The following is a 19,957-nucleotide window of genomic DNA, read 5'->3' as shown; positions in this document are numbered from 1 at the left end:
GTCACATTATAACATATTGTTCATATAGCTAACTGGGTGAGTCACATTATAACATATTGTTCATATAGCTAACTGGGTGGAGTCAAGTCACATTATAACATATTGTTCATATAGCTAACTGGGTGTAGTCAAGTCACATTATAACATATTGTTCATATAGCTAACTGGGTGTAGTCAAGTCACATTATAACATATTGTTCATATAGCTAACTGGGTGTAGTCAAGTCACATTATAACATATTGTTCATATAGCTAACTGGGTGGAGTCAAGTCACATTATAACATATTGTTCATATAGCTAACTGGGTGTAGTCAAGTCACATTATAACATATTGTTCATATAGCTAACTGGGTGGAGTCAAGTCACATTATAACATATTGTTCATATAGCTAACTGGGTGTAGTCAAGTCACATTATAACATATTGTTCATATAGCTAACTGGGTGTAGTCAAGTCACATTATAACATATTGTTCATATAGCTAACTGGGTGTAGTCAAGTCACATTATAACATATTGTTCATATAGCTAACTGGGTGGAGTCAAGTCACATTATAACATATTGTTCATATAGCTAACTGGGTGTAGTCAAGTCACATTATAACATATTGTTCATATAGCTAACTGGGTGTAGTCAAGTCACATTATAACATATTGTCATATAGCTAACTTAAGTAACATATTGTTCATATAGCTAACTGGGTGTAGTCAAGTCACATTATAACATATTGTTCATATAGCTAACTGGGTGGAGTCAAGTCACATTATAACATATTGTTCATATAGCTAACTGGGTGGAGTCAAGTCACATTATAACATATTGTTCATATAGCTAACTGGGTGTAGTCAAGTCACATTATAACATATTGTTCATATAGCTAACTGGGTGTAGTCAAGTCACATTATAACATATTGTTCATATAGCTAACTGGGTGTAGTCAAGTCACATTATAACATATTGTTCATATAGCTAACTGGGTGTAGTCAAGTCACATTATAACATATTGTTCATATAGCTAACTGGGTGTAGTCAAGTCACATTATAACATATTGTTCATATAGCTAACTGGGTGGAGTCAAGTCACATTATAACATGTTGTTCACTAACTTGTTCAAGTCACATTATAACATATTGTTCATATAGCTAACTGGGTGTAGTCAAGTCACATTATAACATATTGTTCATATAGCTAACTGGGTGTAGTCAAGTCACATTATAACATATTGTTCATATAGCTAACTGGGTGTAGTCAAGTCACATTATAACATATTGTTCATATAGCTAACTGTTCAAGTCACATTATAACATATTGTTCATATAGCTAACTGGGTGTAGTCAAGTCACATTATAACATATTGTTCATATAGCTAACTGGGTGTAGTCAAGTCACATTATAACATATTGTTCATATAGCTAACTGGGTGTAGTCAAGTCACATTATAACATGTTGTTCATATAGCTAACTGGGTGTAGTCAAGTCACATTATAACATATTGTTCATATAGCTAACTGGGTGTAGTCAAGTCACATTATAACATATTGTTCATATAGCTAACTGGGTGGAGTCAAGTCACATTATAACATATTGTTCATATAGCTAACTGGGTGTAGTCAAGTCACATTATAACATATTGTTCATATAGCTAACTGGGTGGAGTCAAGTCACATTATAACATATTGTTCATATAGCTAACTGGGTGTAGTCAAGTCACATTATAACATATTGTTCATATAGCTAACTGGGTGGAGTCAAGTCACATTATAACATATTGTTCATATAGCTAACTGGGTGGAGTCAAGTCACATTATAACATATTGTTCATATAGCTAACTGGGTGTTCAAGTCACATTATAACATATTGTTCATATAGCTAACTGGGTGGAGTCAAGTCACATTATAACATATTGTTCATATAGCTAACTGGGTGTAGTCAAGTCACATTATAACATATTGTTCATATAGCTAACTGGGTGGAGTCAAGTCACATTATAACATATTGTTCATATAGCTAACTGGGTGGAGTCAAGTCACATTATAACATATTGTTCATATAGCTAACTGGGTGTAGTCAAGTCACATTATAACATATTGTTCATATAGCTAACTGGGTGTAGTCAAGTCACATTATAACATATTGTTCATATAGCTAACTGGGTGGAGTCAAGTCACATTATAACATATTGTTCATATAGCTAACTGGGTGTAGTCAAGTCACATTATAACATATTGTTCATATAGCTAACTGGGTGGAGTCAAGTCACATTATAACATATTGTTCATATAGCTAACTGGGTGTAGTCAAGTCACATTATAACATATTGTTCATATAGCTAACTGGGTTGTCAAGTCACATTATAACATATTGTTCATATAGCTAACTGGGTGTAGTCAAGTCACATTATAACATATTGTTCATATAGCTAACTGGGTGGAGTCAAGTCACATTATAACATATTGTTCATATAGCTAACTGGGTGTAGTCAAGTCACATTATAACATATTGTTCATATAGCTAACTGGGTGTAGTCAAGTCACATTATAACATATTGTTCATATAGCTAACTGGGTGTAGTCAAGTCACATTATAACATATTGTTCATATAGCTAACTGGGTGGAGTCAAGTCACATTATAACATATTGTTCATATAGCTAACTGGGTGGAGTCAAGTCACATTATAACATATTGTTCATATAGCTAACTGGGTGTAGTCAAGTCACATTATAACATATTGTTCATATAGCTAACTGGGTGGAGTCAAGTCACATTATAACATATTGTTCATATAGCTAACTGGGTGGAGTCAAGTCACATTATAACATATTGTTCATATAGCTAACTGGGTGTAGTCAAGTCACATTCAATAACATATTGTTCATATAGCTAACTGGGTGTAGTCAAGTCACATTATAACATATTGTTCATATAGCTAACTGGGTGGAGTCAACACATTATAACATATTGTTCATATAGCTAACTGGGTCAAGTCACATTATAACATATTGTTCATATAGCTAATAACATATTGTTCATATAGCTAACTGGGTGTAGTCAAGTCACATTATAACATATTGTTCATATAGCTAACTGGGTGGAGTCAAGTCACATTATAACATATTGTTCATATAGCTAACTGGGTGGAGTCAAGTCACATTATAACATATTGTTCATATAGCTAACTGGGTGGAGTCAAGTCACATTATAACATATTGTTCATATAGCTAACTGGGTGGAGTCAAGTCACATTATAACATATTGTTCATATAGCTAACTGGGTGTAGTCAAGTCACATTCAATAACATATTGTTCATATAGCTAACTGGGTGTAGTCAAGTCACATTATAACATATTGTTCATATAGCTAACTGGGTGGAGTCAAGTCACATTATAACATATTGTTCATATAGCTAACTGGGTGTAGTCAAGTCACATTATAACATATTGTTCATATAGCTAACTGGGTGTAGTCAAGTCACATTATAACATATTGTTCATATAGCTAACTGGGTGTAGTCAAGTCACATTATAACATATTGTTCATATAGCTAACTGGGTGTAGTCAAGTCACATTATAACATATTGTTCATATAGCTAACTGGGTGTAGTCAAGTCACATTATAACATATTGTTCATATAGCTAACTGGGTGTAGTCAAGTCACATTATAACATATTGTTCATATAGCTAACTGGGTGTAGTCAAGTCACATTATAACATATTGTTCATATAGCTAACTGGGTGTAGTCAAGTCACATTATAACATATTGTTCATATAGCTAACTGGGTGTAGTCAAGTCACATTATAACATATTGTTCATATAGCTAACTGGGTGTAGTCAAGTCACATTATAACATATTGTTCATATAGCTAACTGGGTGTAGTCAAGTCACATTATAACATATTGTTCATATAGCTAACTGGGTGTAGTCAAGTCACATTATAACATATTGTTCATATAGCTAACTGGGTGTAGTCAAGTCACATTATAACATATTGTTCATATAGCTAACTGGGTGTAGTCAAGTCACATTATAACATATTGTTCATATAGCTAACTGGGTGGAGTCAAGTCACATTATAACATATTGTTCATATAGCTAACTGGGTGTAGTCAAGTCACATTATAACATATTGTTCATATAGCTAACTGGGTGGAGTCAAGTCACATTATAACATATTGTTCATATAGCTAACTGGGTGTAGTCAAGTCACATTATAACATATTGTTCATATAGCTAACTGGGTGTAGTCAAGTCACATTATAACATATTGTTCATATAGCTAACTGGGTGGAGTCAAGTCACATTATAACATATTGTTCATATAGCTAACTGGGTGTAGTCAAGTCACATTATAACATATTGTTCATATAGCTAACTGGGTGTAGTCAAGTCACATTATAACATATTGTTCATATAGCTAACTGGGTGTAGTCAAGTCACATTATAACATATTGTTCATATAGCTAACTGGGTGTAGTCAAGTCACATTATAACATATTGTTCATATAGCTAACTGGGTGTAGTCAAGTCACATTATAACATATTGTTCATATAGCTAACTGGGTGTAGTCAAGTCACATTATAACATATTGTTCATATAGCTAACTGGGTGTAGTCAAGTCACATTATAACATATTGTTCATATAGCTAACTGGGTGTAGTCAAGTCACATTATAACATATTGTTCATATAGCTAACTGGGTGGAGTCAAGTCACATTATAACATATTGTTCATATAGCTAACTGGGTGTAGTCAAGTCACATTATAACATATTGTTCATATAGCTAACTGGGTGGAGTCAAGTCACATTATAACATATTGTTCATATAGCTAACTGGGTGGAGTCAAGTCACATTATAACATATTGTTCATATAGCTAACTGGGTGTAGTCAAGTCACATTATAACATATTGTTCATATAGCTAACTGGGTGGAGTCAAGTCACATTATAACATATTGTTCATATAGCTAACTGGGTGTAGTCAAGTCACATTATAACATATTGTTCATATAGCTAACTGGGTGTAGTCAAGTCACATTATAACATATTGTTCATATAGCTAACTGGGTGTAGTCAAGTCACATTATAACATATTGTTCATATAGCTAACTGGGTGGAGTCAAGTCACATTATAACATATTGTTCATATAGCTAACTGGGTGGAGTCAAGTCACATTATAACATATTGTTCATATAGCTAACTGGGTGGAGTCAAGTCACATTATAACATATTGTTCATATAGCTAACTGGGTGGAGTCAAGTCACATTATAACATATTGTTCATATAGCTAACTGGGTGGAGTCAAGTCACATTATAACATATTGTTCATATAGCTAACTGGGTGTAGTCAAGTCACATTATAACATATTGTTCATATAGCTAACTGGGTGGAGTCAAGTCACATTATAACATATTGTTCATATAGCTAACTGGGTGGAGTCAAGTCACATTATAACATATTGTTCATATAGCTAACTGGGTGTAGTCAAGTCACATTATAACATATTGTTCATATAGCTAACTGGGTGTAGTCAAGTCACATTATAACATATTGTTCATATAGCTAACTGGGTGGAGTCAAGTCACATTATAACATATTGTTCATATAGCTAACTGGGTGGAGTCAAGTCACATTATAACATATTGTTCATATAGCTAACTGGGTGGAGTCAAGTCACATTATAACATATTGTTCATATAGCTAACTGGGTGGAGTCAAGTCTAATTCAAAAACATGTTCATATAACGTATGATACGATTCTTATATTGTGGTTATTTTAGAATTTGTAAAAATGTTAATGTATCATAGTTCTAAATCATTTTTCATAATATCAGAACATGTGTTGTTTTCTAAATTACAATGAGCTCCTGCTTCCTGTGTAATTTGGTATGAAACCACTGAACAGACTTTTCTTAACATCGATATTATGAACTGAATTCAGTAACAGCATAATAATATCATACCTGTTGAACAAAGCAACACACTAGAATGAGAGAAATTATTAAAAGAGAAAGAGACATTATTATTATTAATAATATTACTATGTTTATATTGGTATTATTTGTATTAGTTATCTATTAATTATATCACCTGACTGTTTGGATGTGTCTGTTAGTAAATGTTTTATTTCTAAGAGATAATGCATCAAATAGAACAATTGACCTTCAATAATGAATTGTCACTGTGTTAACCACAACCAACATGCTGGATCTCTGTTTAGGGGTCAGTGCTCTAAAATGAGTCTCACTGGGGAGAGAGAGGAGAGGGGCCCTGCCTCTAAAATGAGTCTCACTGGGGAGAGAGAGGAGGGGGCCCTGCCCTGCCTGCCTCTAAAATGAGTCTCACTGGGGAGAGAGAGAAGGGGGCCCTGCCTCTAAAATGAGTCTCACTGGGGAGAGAGAGGAGGGGGGGAGTCTCACTGGGGAGAGAGAGAAGGGGGCCCTGCCTCTAAAAAGAATGTCTCTGGGGAACATGGCACCAAATCTAAGAGGTGAGAGGACCATTTTTTAAAGATTTTATGAATTGTTTATATCCAAAACACAATATCCACCATCTTTTCAGTTGTGTTTTTTCATCAGCAATGAAGGCTGATATGGGTAAAATATTACTGTTCTAAGATATTACATTTTCAATAGAGTTTAGTGACATTTTACTGAGAACATCACAGCAAGATTAAACTAATATTATTCTCTAGATTCTCCCATTTAATTTGCACCATAAAGCCCCACAGTGGAGGTGTCATAATACCCATAACACCTAGCGGTCAAACAGGAAAATGGTTCCAATAGTTTTATAGAGCCCCACAGTGGAGGTGTTATAATACCCATAACACCTAGCGGTCAAACAGGGAAATGGTTCCAATAGTTTTATAGAGCCCCACAGTGGAGGTGTTATAATACCCATAACACCTAGCGGTCAAACAGGAAATGGTTCCAATAGTTTTATAGAGCCCCACAGTGGAGGTGTCATAATACCCATAACACCTAGCGGTCAAACAGGGAAATGGTTCCAATAGTTTTATAGAGCCCCACAGTGGAGGTGTCATAATACCCATAACACCTAGTCAAACAGGAAATGGTTCCAATAGTTTTATAGAGCCCCACAGTGAAGGTGTCATATACCCATAACACCTAGCGGTCAAACAGGGAAATGGTTCCAATAGTTTTATAGAGCCCCACAGTGAAGGTGTTATAATACCCATAACACCTAGCGGTCAAACAGGGAAATGGTTCCAATAGTTTTATAGAGCCCCACAGTGGAGGTGTTATAATACCCATAACACCTAGCGGTCAAACAGGGAAATGGTTCCAATAGTTTTATAGAGCCCCACAGTGGAGGTTTCATAATACCCATAACACCTAGCGGTCAAACAGGGAAATGGTTCCAATAGTTTTATAGAGCCCCACAGTGGAGGTGTCATAATACCCATAACACCTAGCGGTCAAACAGGGAAATGGTTCCAATAGTTTTATAGAGCCCCACAGTGGAGGTGTTATAATACCCATAACACCTAGCGGTCAAACAGGGAAATGGTTCCAATAGTTTTATAGAGCCCCACAGTGAAGGTGTCATAATACCCATAACACCTAGCGGTCAAACAGGGAAATGGTTCCAATAGTTTTATAGAGCCCCACAGTGGAGGTGTCATAATACCCATAACACCTAGCGGTCAAACAGGGAAATGGTTCCAATTGTTTTTCCAATAGAAAACATGAGCTGGAGCACACCCAGATATTTTTTTATGTGGAGGTTCTAGCTAACGGCTAATAAACTATAAGATATAAATGATAAATTGAGTCGCACTCCATATACTGTATAAACTCCATATATAAACTCCATATATAAACTCCATACATAAACTCCATATATAAACTCCATATATAAACTCCATATATAAACTCCATATACTGTATAAACTCCATATACTGTATAAACTCCATATACTGTATAAACTCCATATACTGTATAAACTCCATGTATAAACTCCATATATAAACTCCATATATAAACTCCATATACTGTATAAACTCCATATACTGTATAGACTCCATGTATAAACTCCATATATAAACTCCATATATAAACTCCATATATAAACTCCATATACTGTATAAACTCCATATACTGTATAGACTCCATGTATAAACTCCATATATAAACTCCATATACTCCATATATAAACTCCATATATAAACTCCATATATAAACTCCATGTATAAACTCCATATATAAACTCCATATACTGTATAAACTCCATATATAAACTCCATATATAAACTCCATATACTGTATAAACTCCATATATAAACTCCATATATAAAACTCCATATATAAACTCCATATACTAAAACTCCATATACTATAAACTCCATATACTGTATAAACTCCATATATAAACTCCATGTATAAACTCCATATACTGTATAAACTCCATATATAAACTCCATATACTGTATAAACTCCATATATAAACTCCATATACTGTATAAACTCCATATATAAACTCCATATACTGTATAAACTCCATATATAAACTCCATGTATAAACTCCATATACTGTATAAACTCCATATATAAACTCCATGTATAAACTCCATATACTGTATAAACTCCATATATAAACTCCATATACTGTATAAACTCCATATATAAACTCCATATACTGTATAAACTCCATATATAAACTCCATGTATAAACTCCATATATAAACTCCATATATAAACTCCATATATAAACTCCATGTATAAACTCCATATATAAACTCCATATATAAACTCCATATATAAACTCCATATATAAACTCCATGTATAAACTCCATGTATAAACTCCATATATAAACTCCATATATAAACTCCATATATAAACTCCATATATAAACTCCATATATAAACTCCATGTATAAACTCCATGTATAAACTCCATGTATAAACTCCATATATAAACTCCATGTATAAACTCCATATATAAACTCCATATATAAACTCCATATATAAACTCCATGTATAAACTCCATATATAAACTCCATGTATAAACTCCATGTATAAACTCCATATATAAACTCCATATATAAACTCCATATATAAACTCCATGTATAAACTCCATGTATAAACTCCATATATAAACTCCATGTATAAACTCCATATATAAACTCCATATATAAACTCCATATATAACTCCATGTATAAACTCCATATATAAACTCCATATATAAACTCCATGTATAAACTCCATATATAAACTCCATATAAACTCCATGTATAAACTCCATGTATAAACTCCATATATAAACTCCATATATAAACTCCATGTATAAACTCCATGTATAAACTCCATGTATAAACTCCATATATAAACTCCATATATAAACTCCATATATAAACTCCATATATAAACTCCATATATAAACTCCATATATAAACTCCATATATAAACTCCATATATAAACTCCATATATAAACTCCATATATAAACTCCATGTATAAACTCCATATATAAACTCCATATATAAACTCCATGTATAAACTCCATATATAAACTCCATATATAAACTCCATAATAAACTCCATATATAAACTCCATATATAAACTCCATATATAAACTCCATATATAAACTCCATATATAAACTCCATATAAACTCCATATAAACTCCATATAAACTCCATATATAAACTCCATATATAAACTCCATATATAAACTCCATGTATAAACTCCATATAAACTCCATATATAAACTCCATGTATAAACTCCATATATAAACTCCATATATAAACTCCATATATAAACTCCATATATAAACTCCATGTATAAACTCCATGTATAAACTCCATATATAAACTCCATATATAAACTCCATATATAAACTCCATGTATAAACTCCATATATAAACTCCATATATAAACTCCATATATAAACTCCATATATAAACTCCATGTATAAACTCCATGTATAAACTCCATATAAACTCCATATATAAACTCCATATATAAACTCCATATATAAACTCCATATATAAACTCCATATATAAACTCCATATATAAACTCCATGTATAAACTAAACTCCATGTATAAACTCCATATATAAACTCCATATATAAACTCCATGTATAAACTCCATATATAAACTCCATGTATAAACTCCATATATAAACTCCATGTATAAACTCCATGTATAAACTCCATGTATAAACTCCATATATAAACTCCATGTATAAACTCCATATATAAACTCCATGTATAAACTCCATGTATAAACTCCATATATAAACTCCATATATAAACTCCATGTATAAACTCCATGTATAAACTCCATATATAAACTCCATATATAAACTCCATGTATAAACTCCATATATAAACTCCATGTATAAACTCCATATATAAACTCCATATATAAACTCCATATATAAACTCCATATATAAACTCCATATATAAACTCCATATATAAACTCCATATATAAACTCCATATATAAACTCCATATATAAACTCCATATATAAACTCCATATATAAACTCCATATATAAACTCCATATATAAACTCCATATATAAACTCCATATATAAACTCCATATATAAACTCCATGTATAAACTCCATATATAAACTCCATATATAAACTCCATATATAAACTCCATATATAAACTCCATATATAAACTCCATGTATAAACTCCATATATAAACTCCATATATAAACTCCATATATAAACTCCATATATAAACTCCATATATAAACTCCATATATAAACTCCATATATAAACTCCATATATAAACTCCATATATAAACTCCATATATAAACTCCATATATAAACTCCATGTATAAACTCCATATATAAACTCCATATATAAACTCCATATATAAACTCCATATATAAACTCCATATATAAACTCCATATATAAACTCCATATATAAACTCCATATATAAACTCCATATATAAACTCCATATATAAACTCCATATATAAACTCCATATATAAACTCCATATATAAACTCCATATATAAACTCCATATATAAACTCCATATATAAACTCCATATATAAACTCCATATATAAACTCCATATATAAACTCCATATATAAACTCCATATATAAACTCCATATATAAACTCCATATATAAACTCCATATATAAACTCCATATATAAACTCCATATATAAACTCCATATATAAACTCCATATATAAACTCCATATATAAACTCCATATATAAACTCCATATATAAACTCCATATATAAACTCCCAGTAATTTATTGGGTTTTTACCAACGTTTCAGCATCACTGTGTCTTCAGGGTGATGTCATGAATACTTGAACCAGGTTATGTAGACAAACAGTGCAATTAGTGCAACTAATGTCAATAGTGAGGGGTCATCATGATTAAGTTAATTAGAATTAATTAGTGAAACTGTTTTAAAAAACGATAGTTTATGGCATATTGAATATATTAGTCTATTGTTATCATATGGAAACATAACTGAATATTGTACATCATATTAGCATCAACATACATTATTGTACATAGCATTAGCATCAACATACATTAGTGTACATAGCATTAGCATCAACATACATTATTGTACATAGCATTAGCATCAACATACATTATTGTACATAGCATTAGCATCAACATACATTATGGTACATAGCATTAGCATCAACATACATTATTGTACATAGCATTAGCATCAACATACATTATTGTACATAGCATTAGCATCAACATACATTATTGTACATCATATTAGCATCAACATACATTATTGTACATCATATTAGCATCAACATACATTATTGTACATAGCATTAGCATCAACATACATTATTGTACATCATATTAGCATCAACATACATTATTGTACATCATATTAGCATCAACATACATTATTGTACATAGCATTAGCATCAACATACATTATTGTACATCATATTAGCATCAACATACATTATTGTACATCATATTAGCATCAACATACATTATTGTACATCATATTAGCATCAACATACATTACCAAAGCTAATTTGCAAACATTTCTGTAAAGTGATATATGGCGTTTTGGTATAAAACTCTTCTCAAATTTCCATATCTGAGCTCAGAGTAGATGAGAGATGTAATGTTTGTCTCTGTTGTGTTGAAGTCCAATCAAGCAGGAGAGACCAGCTTCCCCTGTTCCCAGCTGTGTGTCCATGAAGAGTGACCGGTCTATGGAACCTCCTATAATGTTTAGAGAGGAAGACTTTTCTACTGAACAAAAGTAAGAAGAACTCATGGGTCCTGGTCAGTGAGTTAAACAACACTGTCTCTAGTCATTTCTCCTCCCATTTTCCCATTTATTGTTGTTGTTTTCATTTTGTCCACAGAAACCAACAGGAGAGATCAGAGTCAGAGATTCTCAGTGGTCAGTCTTCCCAGATTCATCAAACAGACCTGGACTCCATATTCAGTGTATGTGGTCCTGTTATGGACATTTGTTTTTGTTTACCTCAAGTAAAGTTGATCTGTCAATCATTCATTAATGTGTTGATGAGAAAGCATTTTGTTTCTTGCTTAACTTATTTACTTTATTTATTTCAGTTGCTTGAAGAGAAGATTATGACATTTGTGAAGAACGAGCTGAAGCTGTTCAAGAGGATTCTTAGTCCAAAACTCCCAGAAGACTTTGAGAGTCAGAAGCAGGATAAGGAAGTGGTGGACGCTGAAGATGAGAAGCAGGAGAGCAGTGCCAGAGAGGGGGCTCTGAAGATCACACTGCACATCCTGAGGAAAATGAACCAGAAGGAGCTTGCTGACACACTGGAGAAATGTAAGATCTGTCTGACTCATGTTGAATGATGTTTTATAACATTTAAAAGCTGTAGCTAAAGTACAGCTAAAGTAGCTGTGTAACTCAATGATATTGTAGCAGCCTTAAAACAACACCTAGTGACCTCATCAAGTAGCAGCAGGGATGTGTTGTGGTGATTCATTTAGAGAGAGAGAGAGGAGAGAGACTCATATTAATAATACCATCAATAATAGCGATAATAATATAATAATAACAATAATAATAACACCAGTCTGTAATGACGTAATATTAATATCCGCTGTGTTATTTCTTCATTCAGATGAGCTCGCTGTGATTTGCCAACGTGAACTCAAATCTCATCTAAAGAAGAAGTTTCAATGTGTATTTGAGGGGATCGCTAAACAAGGAAACCCAACACTTCTCAATAAGATCTACACAGAGCTCTACATCACAGAGGGTGGAACAGGAGAGGTCAATAATGAACATGAGCTGAGACAGATTGAGACAACAACCAGGAAACAAGCAAGACCAGAGACTGCAATCAAATGTAACGACATCTTCACACCCTTAACTGGACAAGGCAAACCTATCAGAACTGTGCTGACAAAGGGAGTCGCTGGCATTGGAAAAACAGTCTCTGTGCAGAAGTTCATTCTGGACTGGGCTGAAGGAAAAGCAAATCAGGATGTCCAATTTGTATTTTCATTCCCTTTTCGGGAGCTGAATTTGATGAAAGAGGACAAACACACTTTAATTGAACTTCTTAATCACTTCTCAATGGAAACCAAAGTTTCAAGAATCTCCAACTACAACAAGTACAATGTTCTGTTCATCTTTGATGGTCTGGATGAGTGCCGACTGCCCCTAGACTTCCAGAACAACAAGATCTGTTGGGACGTCACAGAGTCAACCTCAGTGGATGTTCTGCTGACAAATCTCATCAAGGGAAATCTGCTCCCCTCTGCTCTCCTCTGGATAACTACCCGACCTGCAGCAGCCAATAAGATCCCTTCAGGGTGTGTTGACCAGGTGACAGAGGTACGAGGGTTCAATGACCCACAGAAGGAGGAGTACTTCAGGAAGAGATTCAGTGATGAGGACCTGGCCAGCAGAATCATCTCACACATAAAGACATCAAGGAGCCTCCACATCATGTGCCACATTCCAGTCTTCTGTTGGATTTCTGCAACAGTCCTTGAACACATGCTGAAACATAAGAGAGTAGAGATGCCCAAGACTCTGACTGAGATGTACACACACCTTGTGGTGTTTCATACCAAACAGAAGAATGAAAAGTATCTTGGGAAAGAAGAGACAGGTCCACACTGGAATAAAGAGAGCATTCTGTCACTGGGAAAACTGGCTTTTCAACAGCTTGTGAAAGGCAGTCAGATTTTCTATGAAAAAGACCTGAAAGAAGCTGGCATTGATGTCAATGAAGCCTCAGTGTACTCAGGATTGTGCACACAGCTCTTTAAAGAGGAATGTGTGCTGTACCAGGACAAGGTGTACTGCTTTGTTCATCTGAGCATTCAGGAGTTTCTGGCTGCTGTATATGTGTTCCTCTCATTCATCAACAACAATTCGAATCTAATGGCCAAAGCTCAATCAACGTCCAGGAATCTTTCTGTGAGGAAAAGACACAAGCCTAAATTTACATTCTTCAAGAGTGCTGTGGATAAAGCCTTACAAAGTGAGACGGGAAACCTGGACCTTTTCCTCCGCTTCCTTCTGGGCCTCTCACTGGAGTCCAATCAGAAGCACTTACGAGGTCTACTGACAAAGACAAGAAGCAGCTCACAGAGCCATGAAGAAACAGTCAAGTACATCAAGGAGAAGATCAGGGAGAATCCCTCTCCAGAGAGGAGCATCAATCTGTTCCACTGTCTGAATGAACTGAATGACCATTCTCTAGTGGAGGAGATCCAAAGCTACCTGAGATCAGGAAGTCTCTCAGAAGCCAAACTGTCACCTGCACAGTGGTCAGCTCTGGTCTTTGTGTTGCTGACTTCAGAAAAGGAGCTGGATGTGTTTGACCTGAAGAAATACTCCAGATCAGAGGAAGGTCTTCTGAGGCTGCTGCCAGTGGTCAAAGCCTCCAGAGCTGTTCTGTGAGTAAATAAAATGACATATAAGAACTAATCATGAGGAAGAAATATTCAGTTGATCAAAAACTATTTATTATTGAATAATTTGTTATGCCAATTAATTGATTTTCACATTACATAACTAATCATCAGGAAGAAATATTCCGTTGAGAAAAAAATATTTATTATTGAATAACTTTTTATGCCAATTAATTGATTTTCACATTACATAACATTATGATCGTACAATTCTAGGAGACGGAACATGAATATATCCTGTTTGAGAGAATAAACCAAATGCATCTGAAATTGTCCTTCTACACTACTGGTGTTAAATGAACAGTGTGTTTGTGAAGTCATGATGATCTCTTTGCAGGCTGTCAGACTGTGGAGTCACAGAGGAAGGCTGTGCTTCTCTGGTCTCAGCTCTGAGGTCAAACCCCTCACACCTGAGAGAGCTGGATCTGAGTAACAATGACCTGAAGGATTCAGGAGTGAAGCTGCTCTCTGCTGGACTGGGGAATCCCCACTGTAAACTGGAGACTCTGAGGTCAGTATTCCTGTAGTTGGTCAACAAGTGATAACTGTTCACCAGACCCACATGTGTTTTTATCAGAGCCCATATGTGTTTGGACAGTGAAGCTTACAGTTTTAAATTTGGTGCTGTGCTCCAGCATTTTGGATTTGAGATAGAACGTTTCAAATTAGGAGACAGTACAGAGTGTCACCTTTTATTTGAGGTTAATGGTGAGAGGTTAGTATGTTTTGTTGTAGCCTCTAACTCCCTCACTCATTATTATTCATGATTAATTCATGATCTTTCTCAATGATGACGTCACAGGCTTGATGTAGTCATTGTGTTCATAGAATATGGGACCAAATACTAAACTTTTGACTACTTTAATACACTATAAGTGAGTTGGTCAGAATATTTATCACTTCTTCGAATGGGGGACTAGATACATAAAGTGCTTTTATTTCTCTAAATGGTGAAACAGATATGTAAGCCTTGGTTTCATGCATGTCAACATCAGAAGCCTCCTCCCTAAATTTGTTTTACTTACTGCTTTAGCACACTCTGCTAACCCTGATGTCCTTGCCGTGTCTGAATCCTGGCTCAGGAAGGCCACCAAAAATTCTGAGATTTCCATACCCAACTATAACATTTTACGTCAAGATATAACTGCCAAAGGGGGAGGAGTTGCAGTCTACTGCAAAGATAGCCTGCAAAGTAATGTCATACTTTCCAGGTCCATACCCAAACAGTTCGAACTACTAATTTTGAAAATTACTCTCTCCAGAAATAAGTCTCTCACTGTTGCCGCCTGCTACCGACCCCCCTCAGCTCCCAGCTGTGCCCTGGACACCATTTGTGAATTGATCGCCCCCCATCTAGCTTCAGAGTTTGTTCTGTTAAGTGACCTAAACTGGGATATGCTTAACACCCCGGCAGTCCTACAATCTAAGCTTGATGCCCTCAATCTCAAACAAATCATCAAGGAACCCACCAGGAACAACCCTAAATCTGTAAACAAGGGCACCCTCATAGACGTCATCCTGACCAACTGGCCCTCCAAATACACCTCCGCTGTCTTCAACCAGGATCTCAGCGATCACTGCCTCATTGCCTGTATCCACTACGGAGCCGCAGTCAAACGACCACCCCTCATCACTGTCAAACGCTCCCTAAAACACTTCTGTGAGCAGGCCTTTCTAATCGACCTGGCCCGGGTATCCTGGAAGAACATTGACCTCATCCCGTCAGTTGAGGATGCCTGGTCATTCTTTAAAAGTAACTTCCTCACCATTTTAGATAAGCATGCTCCGTTCAAAAAATGCAGAACTAAGAACAGATATAGCCCTTGGTTCACTCCAGACCTGACTGCCCTCGACCAGCACAAAAACATCCTGTGGCGGACTGCAATAGCATCGAATAGTCCCTGCGATATGCAACTGTTCAGGGAAGTCAGGAACCAATACACGCAGTCAGTCAGGAAAGCTAAGGCCAGCTTCTTCAGGCAGAAGTTTGCATCCTGTAGCTCCAACTCCAAAAAGTTCTGGGACACTGTGAAGTCCATGGAGAACAAGAGCACCTCCTCCCAGCTGCCCACTGCACTGAGGCTAGGTAACACGGTCACTACAGATAAATCCATGATTATCGAAAACTTCAACAAGCGTTTCTCAACGGCTGGCCATGCATTCTGCCTGGCTACTCCAATCTCGGCCAACAGCTCCGCCCCCGCAGCTACTCGCCCAAGCCTCTCCAGGTTCTCCTTTACCCAAATCCAGATAGCAGATGTTCTGAAAGAGCTGCAAAACCTGGACCCTTTATTTCTGAAACTATCCGCCAGCATTGTCGCAACCCCTATTACCAGCCTGTTCAACCTCTCTTTCATATCGTCTGAGATCCCCAAGGCTTGAAAGCTGCCGCAGTCATCCCCCTATTCAAAGGGGAGACACCCTGGACCCAAACTGTTACAGACCTATATCGATCCTGCCCTGCCTATCTAAGGTCTTCGAAAGCCAAGTCAACAAACAGGTCACTGACCATCTCGAATCCCACCGTACCTTCTCCGCTGTGCAATCTGGTTTCCGAGCCGGTCACGGGTGCACCTCAGCCACGTTCAAGGTACTAAACGATATCATAACCGCCATCGATAAAAGACAGTACTGTGCAGCCGTCTTCATCGACCTTGCCAAGGCTTTCGACTCTGTCAATCACCATATTCTTATCGGCAGACTCAGTAGCCTCGGTTTTTCGGATGACTGCCTTGCCTGGTTCGCCAATTACTTTGCAGACAGAGTTCAGTGTGTCAAATCGGAGGGCATGCTGTCCGGTCCTCTGGCTGTCTCTATGGCGGTGCCACAGGGTTCAATCCTCGGGCCGACTCTTTTCTCTGTATATATCAATGATGTTGCACTTGCTGCGGGCGACTCCCTGATCCACCTCTACGCAGACGACACCATTCTATATACTTCCGGCCCGTCCTTGGACACTGTGCTATCTAACCTCCAAACGAGCTTCAATGCCATACAACACTCTTTCCGTGGCCTCCAACTGCTCTTAAACGCTAGTAATGCATGTTTTTCAACCGTTTGCTGCCTTCACCCGCACGCCTGACCAGCATCACCACCCTGGATCGTTCCGACCTTGAATATGTGGACATCTATAAGTACCTAGGTGTCTGGCTAGACTGTAAACTCTCCTTCCAGACTCATATCAAACATCTCCAATCGAAAATCAAATCAAGAGTCGGCTTTCTATTCCGCAACAAAGCCTCCTTCACTCACGCCGCCAAACTTACCCTAGTAAAACTGACTATCCTACTGATCCTCGACTTCGGCGATGTCATCTACAAAATTGCTTCCACTCTACACAGCAAACTGGATGCAGTTTATCAGTGGTCAGCAAACTGGCGCTGCAGGGTTTATCACAGTGTCATCCGTTTGTGTCATCCGTTTGTCACTAAAGCACCTTATACCACTCACCACTGCGACTTGCATGCTCTAGTCGGCTGGCCCTCGCTACATATTCGTCGCCAGACCCACTGGCTCCAGGTCATCTACAAGTCCATGCTAGGTAAAGCTCTGCCTTATCTCAGTTCACTGGTCACGATGGCAACACCCATCCGTAGCACGCGCTCCAGCAGGTGCATCTCACTGATCATCCCTAAAGCCAACACCTCATTTGGCCGCCTTTCGTTCCAGTTCTCTGCTGCCTGTGACTGGAACGAATTGCAAAATCGCTGAAGTTGGAGACTTTTATCTCCCTCACCAACTTCAAACATCTGCTATCTAAGCAGCTAACTGATCGCTGCAGCTGTACATAGTCTATCGGTAAATAGCCCACCCATTTTTACCTACCTCATCCCCATACTGTTTTTATTTATTTACTTTTCTGCTCTTTTGCACACCAATATCTCTACCTGTACATGACCATCTGATCATTTATCACTCCAGTGTTAATCTGCAATATTGTAAGTTTTCGCCTACCTCCTCATGCCTTTTGCACACAATGTATATAGACTCCCTTTTTTTTCTACTGTGTTATTGACTTGTTTATTGTTTACTCCATGTGTAACTCTGTTGTCTGTTCACACTGCTATGCTTTATCTTGGCCAGGTCGCAGTTGCAAATGAGAACTTGTTCTCAACTAGCCTAACTGGTTAAATAAAGGTGAAATAAAATAAAACAATTACAAAATTAAAATACCCTCAAATAAAAGGTGACATTATATACTGTCACCTCATATGAAACATTTGATCTCAAATCCAAAATGTTGGAGTACAGAGAAACATTTAAAATGTTAGCTTCACTGTCAAAATAGATATGGTGTGGACTGTATACTCAATACAATCTAAATCTGATTCCTCACTGTCTGTCTTTTGACTGATACTGCTTTTTAAACTGGTCTGGTCAGTCTACTCACATATTCGTACTATATATTTCTTTCTCTACAAGCAATACTTTGATCATTTATAATAATGACACGTTCATTTATTAATAGATATGGCAGCTTTCAGGACACTGATGTATCTGAATATGTTGAACAAATATATACTGCCACTATTTTCACCACCAAAGAATATCAGTGTGATTTTAATATGATTTGACTCTTTGCAGGCTGTCAGGCTGTCTAGTCACAGAAGAAGGCTGTGCTTCTCTGGTCTCAGCTCTGAGGTCAAACCCCTCACACCTGAGAGAGCTGGACCTGAGCTACAATCACCCAGGAGACTCAGGAGTCAGACTGCTCTCTGCTGGACTGGAGGATCCACACTACAGACTGGAGAAACTCAAGTATGTAGAGGGTTCATGTCAATGTTCATATCAGACATGTTGGACTTATCAGGCTGGTTAAGGCAAACAGTCTGACCACCTCTTGGACAAAGTTACATGCTGACTGGGTGTGAGTGTGTGTCCTGTGTGTCCAGTGTGTTCCTATATATGTGTATGTGAAACACACACTGGAATTACACACACACACACACACACACACACACACACACACACACACACACACACACTGGACATATACACGCACACATGCACACACACTGGACACACACA

At 36.5% G+C, this 19,957-nt stretch overlaps 1 protein-coding gene across 1 annotated transcript in view; it reads left to right on the top strand.

Moving 5' to 3' along the window:
* The first annotated feature begins 6,448 nt into the window (after positions 1–6,448).
* Positions 6,449–19,957, top strand: part of LOC127919311 (NACHT, LRR and PYD domains-containing protein 3-like) — a 17,815-nt gene continuing 4,306 nt past the window's right edge. The window contains exons 1-7 of the mRNA XM_052502818.1: positions 6,449–6,498; positions 12,156–12,272; positions 12,379–12,463; positions 12,593–12,821; positions 13,123–14,914; positions 15,267–15,440; positions 19,514–19,687. Of these exons, the coding sequence (XP_052358778.1) occupies positions 12,205–12,272; positions 12,379–12,463; positions 12,593–12,821; positions 13,123–14,914; positions 15,267–15,440; positions 19,514–19,687 (2,522 nt within the window). The 5' untranslated portion in view covers positions 6,449–6,498; positions 12,156–12,204. The remainder of the gene's footprint in view (positions 6,499–12,155; positions 12,273–12,378; positions 12,464–12,592; positions 12,822–13,122; positions 14,915–15,266; positions 15,441–19,513; positions 19,688–19,957) is intronic.

Source organism: Oncorhynchus keta, unplaced genomic scaffold (assembly GCF_023373465.1).
Source record: "Oncorhynchus keta strain PuntledgeMale-10-30-2019 unplaced genomic scaffold, Oket_V2 Un_contig_16315_pilon_pilon, whole genome shotgun sequence".
NCBI classification, from domain to species: Eukaryota; Metazoa; Chordata; class Actinopteri; order Salmoniformes; family Salmonidae; genus Oncorhynchus; species Oncorhynchus keta.
This window is presented reverse-complemented; position numbering and strand designations above follow the sequence as displayed.